Source organism: Passer domesticus, chromosome 10, assembly GCF_036417665.1.
Source record: "Passer domesticus isolate bPasDom1 chromosome 10, bPasDom1.hap1, whole genome shotgun sequence".
NCBI classification, from domain to species: domain Eukaryota; kingdom Metazoa; phylum Chordata; class Aves; order Passeriformes; family Passeridae; genus Passer; species Passer domesticus.
Window position 1 is genome coordinate 27,294,882 of NC_087483.1, and position 12,540 is coordinate 27,307,421.

At 37.0% G+C, this 12,540-nt stretch overlaps 1 protein-coding gene across 4 annotated transcripts in view; it reads left to right on the forward strand.

Annotated features, from left to right (window-relative positions):
- ITGB6 (integrin subunit beta 6) overlaps positions 1-7,968 on the forward strand; it is a 48,706-nt gene extending 40,738 nt beyond the window's left edge. For 3 of the 4 annotated variants that reach the window (XM_064434748.1, XM_064434747.1, XM_064434746.1), the window contains 3 exons: positions 1,185-1,304; positions 2,862-3,028; positions 4,349-7,968. In XM_064434748.1, the coding sequence (XP_064290818.1) occupies positions 1,185-1,304; positions 2,862-3,028; positions 4,349-4,450 (389 nt within the window). In that variant the 3' untranslated portion in view covers positions 4,451-7,968. Of the gene's footprint in view, positions 1-1,184; positions 1,305-2,861; positions 3,029-4,348 lie in introns of those variants that run through there. The other variant, XM_064434749.1, reaches the window with a different exon arrangement.
- Positions 7,969-12,540: the final 4,572 nt, after the last annotated feature.

The following is a 12,540-nucleotide window of genomic DNA, read 5'->3' on the forward strand; positions in this document are numbered from 1 at the left end:
TTCATATTAAAGTTTGAGGATTTTAAGATTTTTAGCACAATTGTTTATGAAATTTCATTACGAGTTTTGAAAGGGTAGAAAATAATGGTCAGTGACAATTATTTTAAAGAAATATTTGAGAAGCCTACTGTTTTTCCTTCTTCTAAAAATAAATCCTATGAAGTTTGACTAAAAGATATTGAAAAGCATACCTAGATTTCCAGTGACATCTCAAATCATGGACTGTATGAACATATAAACATTTAGCCCCAGAGGTATTATTGCACACAGGTATAGAGTATTTTTTCCTCTGTAAAATGTTATATTATAAATGTTACACTCCAGACATTTCTGGCTCTGCGCTTGTACTCTCACTTTTTGATTGCTTATTTGCTTTATATTGTCCCTCAAAGTCAGTTTCTTTCTGTCTCTCTGTTCCCTTTGAATGAGTTTTTCTCAACTCCCCAGTTAGGAAAAACCTGGAAGGAAAAAATTGATTAAATTTTTGTGCAATCAACAGCAAGTGGACGGATGAATAAATGGGGTCAGACTGTCATCTCAGGTCACTTTATTTGCTTCTTCCAGAATCCCATTACAAAAATCTCAGATTCTGTTATTAATCTTTATTATTCTGTGGTTAATCTTTATTTACTGTTACTCTTGTAACAGTGCTGGACACACAGTGACCTTTGAGGGGCCTGTGGTGTAGGAAATGAATGGCAGCCCTTTTAACAGCACCCACAGCTGCTTGATGTACATATATCTACTCTGAAACATGACCTACAGGTGGCAGGAGTAGCTGCAAACCAAAGGAACATACTTTGTTCCACTGGTTACTTTGTCCCATAATTTGGGGCTATTACATTTCCTGGACAGCTGCCAGTTAAGAGTTTTGGGAGCCTTTCCAATTCATTGAAATTCACAGTACACGAAAGTAACAAGGTGCACTAGATGGTCAGTGCAGATTGACAACATCTGGATCAGTTCTTTGGAAATATAAGTGAAAAATCAGAAACTAAATAAAATTGGGATTGGAAGAAAAGCTGTTAAATTTAGTAGAAATTCTGACAGTATTTCTGCTTTGTCTTTCACTCTTCACCATCTGCAGACAAGGCTGTGACAAACATGATGCCAGCAGTCTCTCTGGTTATTAAAGGTTAAATTTCATTTGATCTGATGAATTACTTTTTCCCTTCCCTCTGCAGATTATTCAGAGGATAAATCCATTTCCTGCTCTTTGCAGGGGGAAAATGAATGTATAACCACATTTCTACTGGCTGTGGATGAACAGGGAAGGACAGTCATTCACAACATAGAACGGAAAGGTAAGCAGTGAATATTGGCTTTTGTAGGTGAAATCTGATTTAAAACCACAGACAAGGTTAGCAATCTAGAAGCAGAGCTCTTTGAAGCAGAACATCTCCTCCTTGTGTTTGTAGCTCTTCTCTGCCCAGCCAAACAGCTCCTCAAGCACTTATTTAATGCAGTGGTAACATAAATACTTGGTCTCTCATGAAAAATGGGCAGAATGATCCTTGGGCTGTAAGAATAAGTTAATTTTTTCAATAGCTTGTGCAGTTCTAAGAGGATGATACCAAACATCATTTGCATTATGTGATAAAACTATAACTCACTTTGAAATTATATATACAAAGGTGCTTGTAACAAAGGTAGTACTAAAGAAGCACACCTCTTAACCTACATCCCTAAATCCCTAAGATTCAAGAATTTAAAGGTAAGATTTTATCTTTATTAAATACTTTATTATGGATTTTAATTATATTTGACAAAAAAAAAAAGGAGAAGAAATATCTTCTTTTCACTGACCTCTGTGAGTTCATTGACCTCTGTGTAATGGCCCTCCCACAACACCAGAATGACCAGTTTCACTGTCATCTGCTGTTCTGCTCCTGGACCTTAAAATGTGAACTGGGATGACACCCCAAGAAATTCTCTAGGAATAGAATTTCATTCAGGAAACTGAAGTCTATATGGCACCGGTAGCCAGAACAGCAGCCCAGGGCTCAAAACAGAGCCCCTCAGAATTAGTTAACTGAGGCCATCAAGCAAAAACAGAATGTGAAATACAATCATGTAAGACAAAGCAGACTGAAATAAATTTTTTAATGTTCTGAAACCATGGTTCAGGAGAAAATTTTGTAAAATAGTAGTGTTCACCAACTTTCATAGACAGTACTTTCTAATATTAAAGTAATCAAACTTCTTTGGGATTTGGTGAAGCAAAAAGTTCAGTTTTAATTCTGACCCTCAGAAATATTTTATTGTAAAATTTATTGCAGAATTTGAAATGCAAAATTCCTTCCAACTGCACAGTCCAACACTTTCAACAAATCTGAAGGAATTTTTTCCTTATTGTTTTCATGAGAGAAATGCCATTTCTTCTATTTTATCAGTATCTTTGGTGACTTTACCCTGATATAGATCTCATGCAAATCTTTTCTTCTGCAACCCACTGAATATCAGTTAATTGAACTAGAGCTCCAGCCATAATATTGTAAAATTCATAATTTTGTCAACTCAGCCCTGTTTTTTATAATTATATCGAAACAGATTTAAAATCAATTTTCTGACTTTTCTCTTCAGAATCTGTGTCTGTATCCAGCAAGCAGCTGCTAATTGTCATGATAAAAGAAAAGTGGAATAAGTTAGCAAATAATTTTTAAAACATATTAATGCAATATTTTTCAGCTGGTTTCACAAAGTCTTTAGCAAGCTAACAGGAGAAAAATAACATGAACTTGAAGAAAAAGGTGTGTCCAGCTCATGGTAAATGAGAATCTCAGCACATCTCTTGACTGTTTTTAATTGCCTAGAATTTATTAATTAGTTATTCACAGTCATAACTGTTTTTGTTTCCACAGATTGTGCACAGCACCCAAATATCCCAATGATAGTGGTGGGTGTCACCCTTGCTATTCTTCTCATTGGCATTGTTTTACTTTGTATATGGAAATTATTGGTGTCACTTCAAGACCGAAAAGAGGTGGCCAAGTTTGAAGCAGAAAAATCAAAAGTTAAATGGCAAACGGTATGTGAAATACATTGATTTTGTACAAGGTTCTTTAGTTTGATTGCATGATGCACAACTGCCTTTAAAATTCTGCATCTTGATTTTGTTCTCTTAAATGGATAGATTTTGCTGGTAGGTTTTTGCCACATTTACTATTCTATAAAGTGAAATCATGATTATTTAATGGATGAAAATTATCTAGGGTTTCATCTCCTGGTTTAATTTCTTCCACATGTAAGAATGTGTAGATAATTGTTTTTCTATTAATAGTTTCAAATTATTAGCCAGTCTTCCATTAATCCTAACAATGCTGTTGTCTGCCTGTATGATTATCCAAGGTTTAGCCCTCTGCCTGTTTAGAGCTGTTTAGGAAAGGGAGGTTGTTCCTGGCCTCTGTCACGACCCAAGCCCACTCCCACTGAGCAGAAGTGAATGGAACTGTCCCAAATGCAGGGGAAAGGACAGAGAAATCCAGGCCTCCTTTTCTTTCTATAACTCTGGGCACCTAAAGTAAGCTTGCATCACATGTTCCCTTTTCTTCTTTCTTTTCTGGCCTTGACTTTTTTGCCCTTTTGCAAAAGCTTTAGGGCTTCTGAGGATCTTTTCAAAAAAAGCATGTTGAGTAAGCATTTCTGGCGGGTGTCAGGAGGACAGACAATGTGCTCACACAGCTCCACTCTCCTACAAAGTCCTGTGATTGCAACTTTTTCCAAGAATGGACACTGTCAGCCTTTCAGCTTTTGACCTGGGGAAAATCACTAACTTACAGGCAAGGCCACCTGGGAATGTTTTCTTGGTCCTTCAGGAGAGCTAGGTATGGTAAGATGGAAGGGAAGGATACAGTTGATAGAAGCATTTTAATTTTATTTTCTGTCACAAGAGGAAAGGATAGGAAGTGATTGGTGAGAGGCCAGGATGAAAAGCTCAGGTGAGACTTGCCCTTCTCCCAGCACACAGTGGGTAGTGTATGTGACAAGAGGACAATGACAAGTCACACCTGAGTGCTGAGACACTGGTTTTATAAAGGTCTAACTGCCAAATTTGATACACAAATATTATGGGACACATTTGACGAGGTATTGTTTGATGGTGTGCATTACTTTAATCTGGGAGGCATGAAGTGAAGGGAAGCATGTTCCTGAGCCCAGGATGGTTTGTGCTGCCTGAATTCAGATCAATCTGGACTTCAGTGGCTTGAAACACAACTGAGATACCAAAAGCTATTCTGGTGTCCTCAAAGATACATTACTTCTAGACAAATATTGTGTGACCCCCATTTAATCTGGTTTTGTTTGGGTTTTTTGTTTGTTTGTTTGTTTGTTTTGTTTTTGTTTTTAGGAAACAAATCCACTGTACAGAGGCTCAACCACCACTTTTAAAAATGTGACTTACAAGAACCAAGATATACATAAAAGACCCATGGCTGCAGACTTCTATTAGCACCTGTAACACTACAAACTTAGTTTCACTGGCAGGAAATCTAAATCTAAACATGTTTCTTCTCAGCTGATTATGTGATATTTGTTTACAAGTTGCAGTGGTATAACCATTCAGTTAGAGAATATATGTCTTGTGTTGGGACAAATAAAGATAACATATTAGTAGTAAGGGTTAGTAGAAATATTTTTTAAATGACCCTTTATTGTTACAGCCCCCATCTTTTTAAAAATGGTATCATCAATAATTTTAATTTTGTCATTAATACTGAGGATTCTAAATTATAATGTAAGCTTATTCTTTGTTAAATTAGATATATATAGTGAACTTTATACTATTTTGTCTATACACACAATCCCATAAATTAGTGTTTAGGAATGTATTTGTACCAGTCTATTTGGTGGGCTGGTTTAAATGTAGAAAATATTTTGGATTTTTAACGAACGCAGTTTAAACTACTGAGGATTGAGCTTTCTCATATCACCTGTGTGACTGAATAGTTTCTCACCAGAAAAAAAGTAGTGATATTGCCTGTCTTCTGTAAATGTAAGTTATACAGAAACATTTCTTCTCTAATTCTTCTTTATTATCCTGTTTCTCTGTTTCTTTTCCTTGTTGCTCTTTGATGTTCTTTAAGGACCTAGGCCCCGGGATTATCTCAGGGAAAGTTAATCAAGCCAATCAAGCCTTATTCACTTGCAGTTGTTTTCTGCTCCAGACACAGACTGCTTTTATTCTTCTTTTAAATTCTAGTAAAAAGGATACAGAGAAAAAGATAAATATTTGTAAATTAGAGACCCCAGTAGACACACGTTTAAACCAGAGGATTAACAGAACTCCATTTCACCATTTACATCCTGTAAATGATTTGGGTGCTCATAATACACCTCACATGCTGGGCCATCACACAAAGTGGCTCAGGAGCCCTTTTCATGCAGAAATGTTCACACAAAAGGTTTATTACCACACACAAAGACAGTACTTTTTTGTTAATATGTCCATAGTTGTGAGGTTCTTTCAATGCCCAGCAGCCAAACTGCTTATTCTTGTGCATAATAACATATTCAGTTCTTTTGGGCTATGTTGTTTGGATTTGAGTTTGGTTTGGCTTTTTCTCCCTCAAACTAAACAACAAAAAGATCTATGGATTTCATTTAATATTCATTTCCATTATGTTAATGAGGAATTTTAAATCTCCATTTTAGCTAATTACAAATGAATTGCAATTTTTAATTGTAATCTGTTAGCATGCACAGCACTGGATAAAGAAAGTATAAAAGCACCTAACATGCTGCCATAGAAAAATTACAACATTGGACTACTTTCAGGTAACAATAATGAAATTTATTTTTTAATATAAGTTTTCAGTTGCATTTATTACTACTCTGAAACAGATGGTCAAAATGTACATATGAAGGTACTTAGAAATGAAGACTTAGAAATCAAAGGTACTTTGGCACTGTTACAAATGATCACATACATTCCCGAAGGTACATAGGGAGTTTGATCTGAAAAAGTATTGATCTGAATGTATTTGATCTGAAAAAGTTGATGTCCATTTTGTAATAAATATTTACCAAGTCTGTGCAACTTCAGTCTCCATATGCTCCACAATTTCTGGAATTGAGACTGGTATATTAGCTAGCTCTGACCCATGCCTGTTTTAGGGCCTGATCCAAAGCCTACTGGAGTCAATGGCTACAGATGTTGATCTAGTTTCAGTGAAACTATTAGTTTTGGTTTACAAAGATTGTTTTGTTTAAACAAACTGGGTAATACTGTCTATTAGTGAATTAGAACCTATATACATCTATCTGTGCAAAAAGAAATAGTATCAGATGCCTTTGGAAAGAAGGTGATGCTAGAACCACCAAAATTATAGCAGTGCAATGGAAATGTTGGCTGTGATTAAACTGGAACAGATTCACACCTGTGTTCTGGTATTCCTGCATATCTCATAGTGGAAACTGCACAGATAAAGGCTCACATCTGTGGCCCTTCTAACCACTGCACTCCCACAGATGTCAGTTCAAGTTACATGGGGGACCAAATCCTGTTTCCCTGGCACATGGATAAACTTATGGCATGCAAAGCTGACCCCTGATTCTGCTCAGATTTCACTTGGGTGAGGGTTGCCTAAGGGTCTAGGGAAATCTGGATTTCACCCATGTAGATTATCTGTTACTCTTTTATTTCTCATGTAGAAGTCATCAAATTATAAACTTTCTCTGAAAGAAATTAAAATATTTTTATTACCTTTCAAGTAATAAAAATCTATACTGTTTATTAAATGCCTTTTAAGTTCTGAGATCTGATTTTGCTGCTCACTATTAGGGCTGAAAGCCTTTCTCCTGTAGGCTGCCCATTTCAATATTCCAGCATATCTCAGCCTTCAAAAATTAATGTGGTGTTTGCATTTCATAACAAATGCTTGGTGCTCTACATTCCCTGTTCCTACAGGAGATCTCATTTCACAAACCTTCTCACCCTCTTCCCATCACTTGTCTTCTGATCATCAGCAGAGATCCAACTTGTTATGTTTACCACCCAATTTCTCCTCCTAACAATCTCTCTAAATTATCAAAGATGTACAGGAGCCAGGCAGGATGATTTTCAATTTCCCTGCTGTGACTGACTGTACTATAAATTTTCTGTGCACCTTCCAATTTGTCAGGATGGAAATCACTCAAACAATTAAGAATCCATCAGAGGAGAAAATAGAAGGACTTGGTGAGGAAGGTTTGTATTATTGGGAGATATCAACTCAACTCATACATATAAACCATATTTAACAGCATTAATTTAGATCATAAATTTTGACTAAACTCGCAGATTTCAAGAACTTTGAAGATCTCCCTTGGCATTCACCCTAGAAACAAGAGGATATTCATCCCTTTTTGTTAACTATATAATTTTCATCTTGTAGAATTTGTATCAAAGTTCATAATTTTTCCTTTTTAACATTTTTTTTTCCTCACCAAGCTATGAGTATGTGGTAAGTGGGATGAAAAAGTCTTTGTGCTGTTTTCACAAACACTGTTTTGACCTGAGGCTGGACCTTGAGAGTTGCCAAAACATTTTTAACAGTAACACTTCTATTAACTAATGAGTTAAATTGAATAAAAGAATAATCATCAGCAATTTTATGTTATTTGTATATTTCATACACCCTATAGAATAGTAATTTCAGTAATGTATGTTAAATGTATAATTTTTTATTTGATTAATAAAAGGTGCATGATAATTTGTATTGTAAATGTCCAGATTGCATTCAAGTTTGTTTTGTAATGTAACTAGTGGGTAATGAGCCTGGGATACAAGATTTGGGTGTCAAGTGCAATACTCTCCATGCCTCATCTGCCTTTATGTAGAAGTTCAAGTTTGTTTTGCAGTGTGTTTAACAGAGTAATTGTCCCCAAAACTTATTACACACAATCTAAAAATAAAAAGAGACAAATTTTAGCTTCTTCTATTTGAAAGAAACCAGTAAATCATTCAATTGTTTATGTAAAAATGAGTTATTTGACCTTGAATAAAGATTGTAAAATTGAATAATTTTTTAATAAGGTTATTTTTTTCATTCTTCATTTTCCATTTTGGCTTGTGTTGTTATCGCTGTTTTCATGTGTTTTCACAAATCTTAGAAGCTTGTTCATGTTTTGGCATACCTTAGAAATTATTTTCCTCCCCCCTTTAAAAGACATCACATGAAATTTAATGTCTAGATTTTTTCATTTGCGATCCTTTTACTTTTCGAGGAAATGACTTGATGGATGAATGTTGCAAGCAGCCTATTTCTGGAGCACTGATTGATGACATATGTCATTCTTTCTTTCCTTAGAACTAGATGATCTTTAAGTTCTCTTCCAGCCCAAACCATTCTATGATTCTTTCGTACAGATTCCTAAATAGCTCAAGTTACTTAAAGCTAAAGATCCACCCATTCTGTCAGGGTAATAGCAGCAATATCTTTTTGGAAATACACAGCAAAGTGCATATTTTCTCTTTAGCCCTTTCCTGAATGCTAGTTCATAAATCCTCAGATATGAGACTGACTCTATATCTGATTTACCAGAAAGCAAAATATTGAAAATAACAAAAAAAAAAAAAAAAAAAAATCTGTCTTCTCATTTTTATTGAATACAAAGTAAGGTATCTAACACAAGGATTATTTCACCTGAGAAGAAATTGGTTAAAGAAAGAGGCAAACTAAAATTTCTTTGGGTTTCCTCATGCATATATTCTCTAATGAACACAGTAAGTAATTTATATTAGCTGTGGGATTTTGAAGTCTAATTTTGGAGCATGTAAGCACGGCTGAGAAAACATGATCAGCTCTTGTGGGAAGGAGTGTACAAGGTGCAAAGGCACACCCTCTCACAACCTGTGAAATCATGTCAGCACTGAGCAAACATTATGCCCTAGAATTTCTGCAAGCATATATATTTGTTCCAAGTGTTACACCCAGTCAAGTTTTTTCCAGCTAGACTGATAGTTAGTTGTTAGTAGTTGTCTGTTCTTCCTGAGTTGTTCAGAGTCTTGTAGTAAATCTAGAGTGTAATATTAATAGCTTCATTTTGGGAACACATTAGGCATTATTTTGGTGGCAAATCTTTGCAAAAACTACTTCATTATTCTATTGATTTCACAGGAACAGTACTAACAAGAATGGCAAAAAAATGACTGTGTTACATTGAAGGATGAATGACACAGAGGTACGGTTTTGCCAAGGATCTCAAATGGAAAGGATAAGGTGAAGAAAGTCTTTGAGAAACAAAGAGGGATGGGCCAGAGCTGCCATTTATGTTTTATTGCAAGTATTTAAATATTGGATTTTTTTTCCCTTAATACCCTAGCAAATGAACTACATGAATATCTGCTTACTATTAAATTCGATATAACTGCCAATCAAGAGCCAGTCTGACATGCTAGATTTATAGTGAAATTTCTACCTATTACTAAATTATATACTACAGCAAACTATTCTATACTTGTGCCAAGTCTGCTTGGCACAAGTCTACTGGGGGAAGAGGGATGGTGAGCTTGGAAAGGTAAGGGTTTGCCTGGGGATGGCTCATGTGGCACAGTAAGAGACACATAGGCAGCAACTCTTTCCATTTCATGCCTGTGAAAGAGCAGCTGCTATTTAGCAATATTGAAAAGCATAAACTCATAGTAATGCTCTTGTCACCTTTTAAAGTTTTTCACTTAGAAAAGTAAGTCTCTAGCCTGAAGCTAACCTGCTAACATATAAAACTAAGAAGTTACATTTAGGGAAAAACCCCCCACATTCTGACTAATGAACATAAAACTGGCAATTTACAACTGGGGATTTGACCTAACCTGAAGCTAGCCATTACGGGCTGCTCTGTAAGGTCATGTTAACCAGTGTGAGCTGACAGGGACAGAAACTGCAGAGCTTGGTGTCTGCAGCAGTTACCTGGGAGCATGGGAGACAGGAGTGGTGTGACAGAAACACACAGGTGGGGCTGCAGGAAGGAAAAAGAGTGTCACTGGTCATGGTTGGGAAGGGTGAGAGGAGGTAGGGAAGCAGTGCCTGTAGTGACCATACCCATTTGTAACATGACTGGAAGAGCTGATAAATGAGAGTAGTTCTGTCTCTGGGGTAAGAAGAAAAACTTATAAGGGAAAGGGAAGGTGAATCTGCTTCTCAGCCTAGGGTTAGGGTTATACCCAGGGTTAGGGTTCAGAAAGCCACAAAGCCCAGAGCTCCAAGCACACTGCAGCTGCAAAAGGCATGCCAAGGGGAACACAGACTGTCAGAACATGGCTCATTCCACAGCTCTCTGCTTAGCACCAGCCTCAGCCCAAGGCTGCTGGGGAGTGGATCCAGGATGCCTAGGAACTGTCCTTTTTCAGATCCAAATAAGATGTTGGAAAGTCCTCCAAAAAAGATGGAATTGTGGCTTGCTGGTCACTGCTAATGAAAGGAATTTGGGGCCTTCTTTTTCTTCCTAGGTGTTCTCTGGTTTGTTACTCCCACTCTGGCTGATCGGGGAAAAAATGCAACCTGTCTTCAGACTCCAGATTATGAGCAGAAATTACTGTGTAAGGAGGTGCTGAACACATGACAAACTGGATCTGTGTGTGTGCCTTGCAAAAGCAATGGGTTTGTAAGCAAATTGAATTAGTGTGAATTTAATGATGCCTTTATTTGTGGGTGCAGGTCATGAACATGAACTGGATTCATATCTTTGCATAGATCTCACACAGAAGGTGAAGTCTAAGAAAAGATAGGGGAAGGAATAAACATTTCTGTAGAGTACCTAAATAGCAAAGGCAGATCAGCTCAAACAAGTGCATATGTGTGTATATATCTATATATAAATATAAAACTAAATATACATACGTACATGTGTATGCACACACAAAGAAAAGGAAGAGAACAGGCTATTAACAAAGAGATGAAGAAAAAAATATTTACAGAAAGTGAGTTCCAGAGAGAAAATAAAATAAAGAAGCCAATCAATACAGCAAATGCTTTAAAGAAGACAGACAAAGCTTCAAACCTGAACCCCTCCATCCCCAAAAACTGGAAAATTATACCATTTAATGAGCAAGGTATTATTAACTGCCATTGAGTTTACTTCAGAAAATGTTGCCAGTCATGTTGGTTCTACAAGCCATTATTCCAGCCAAGAATTCTTATTATTGTAAATTAATAAGTATACCTTAGCTGCAAATAGCCAGATCAGGATGCACTAGAAATTATTTACCTACTTGGTGAGAATAAAATAGATTGAGGACAGTAAAAAACTGTTTAGTCAAAGAGAAGGAAGTCAACAGCAAGTAAAAATAGCAAGGAAAACCACTTAGAATTAATTAAGTTGCTAATTTGCATTTAGCAAAATATTTACAAAAATACTTTGATAAAATAATTACTAGGAATACATAATTAGAATGTGATTACTTTGATCTTGCTGAAGTCAGCAGAAAAATCCAGTTGAAGTGGGACTCCTTCCCGCAGCAGCCTCATTTTTGCTCTCTGGCACTATTATTTTTAAATGTTCTGTCATGAACAGAGCTGAATTTCTCAGTGTGACCCAGCAAGAGAGTCCTTTCCTGGAGCTCAGTATTCAAAGCAGTGGCCAAACAGTTCTGAAGAGATGTAGGCAGGTCTCAATGGCCAGATTTTCATAAATGGCTCATAACAAGCTTCTCTCACAGAATCTGAAAATTTCAGAAGGCTGCAGCTTTCCTGAGAAGAGGTGCACCACAGCCTCCTGAGAGTTACAGCCCTTCTGCCTTGGAGTCAGATCACTCCTAGACCAGCTTCTGCAGCAGTATTTCCTGCTGTTTGTTCTGTCAGCCACTTTTATCATTTGTTAAATGATAAAACTTATCTACTTCTTTCTAAGTGTTTATTTTCTCTTGCTTCTCAAGTCCTTCCTCTACCAACCAACACAAAGAAGTTTCCCCAAGCCCAGAGGTTTCTCTTTTCCATCCTTGTATCATGATTGAAGTAGACATGGGGGAAGTCTCAATTCCAGCGCTGCATTTATTTTTTTTACACTTGTGTACATGTTTATATACTTACTTGTCTGCTATGCATAAAGAACACACAAAACCATGCTTTTTGCAGATTAAAAGCAAACGGTCCTGTGGATTCCCATAAAGTTACTCTATTTTTAGCCAAGAGGTTCTGCTTTTGACTTTCTGCAAGACTGAAACTCAGCCCAAGGGGGGCAGCTCTTGTAAATATTCCACTGAAAAGAGAGATGAACAAAATGGAAGACGGCAATTCTTTTTCCCCATGCCAAAACATAAAATGACTTCGAGGTCGAAGCTGACCTAGCAAAAAGCACAAGTCTTCCACGTGGGGTCTGGGACAGTTCAGGTACAGGACAGCGAACCTGGGAACACGGAGTGTGCTGACGGTGGCCTCCCACCGCCGATGTCTCCATGTGCTTTCTGGTTCTTTTTAAGATAAAAGTACTTGGGGTACAGGCGACAGAAAGTAGGTGTTTTCAGATGGCAAATAAGGTTATTAGAGAGTATTTGGTCCATGTGAACGCACAGCTCTGACGCAGGCAGACGGCCCCAGCCGCACGGGCGGCATTTCCCCGCAGCCC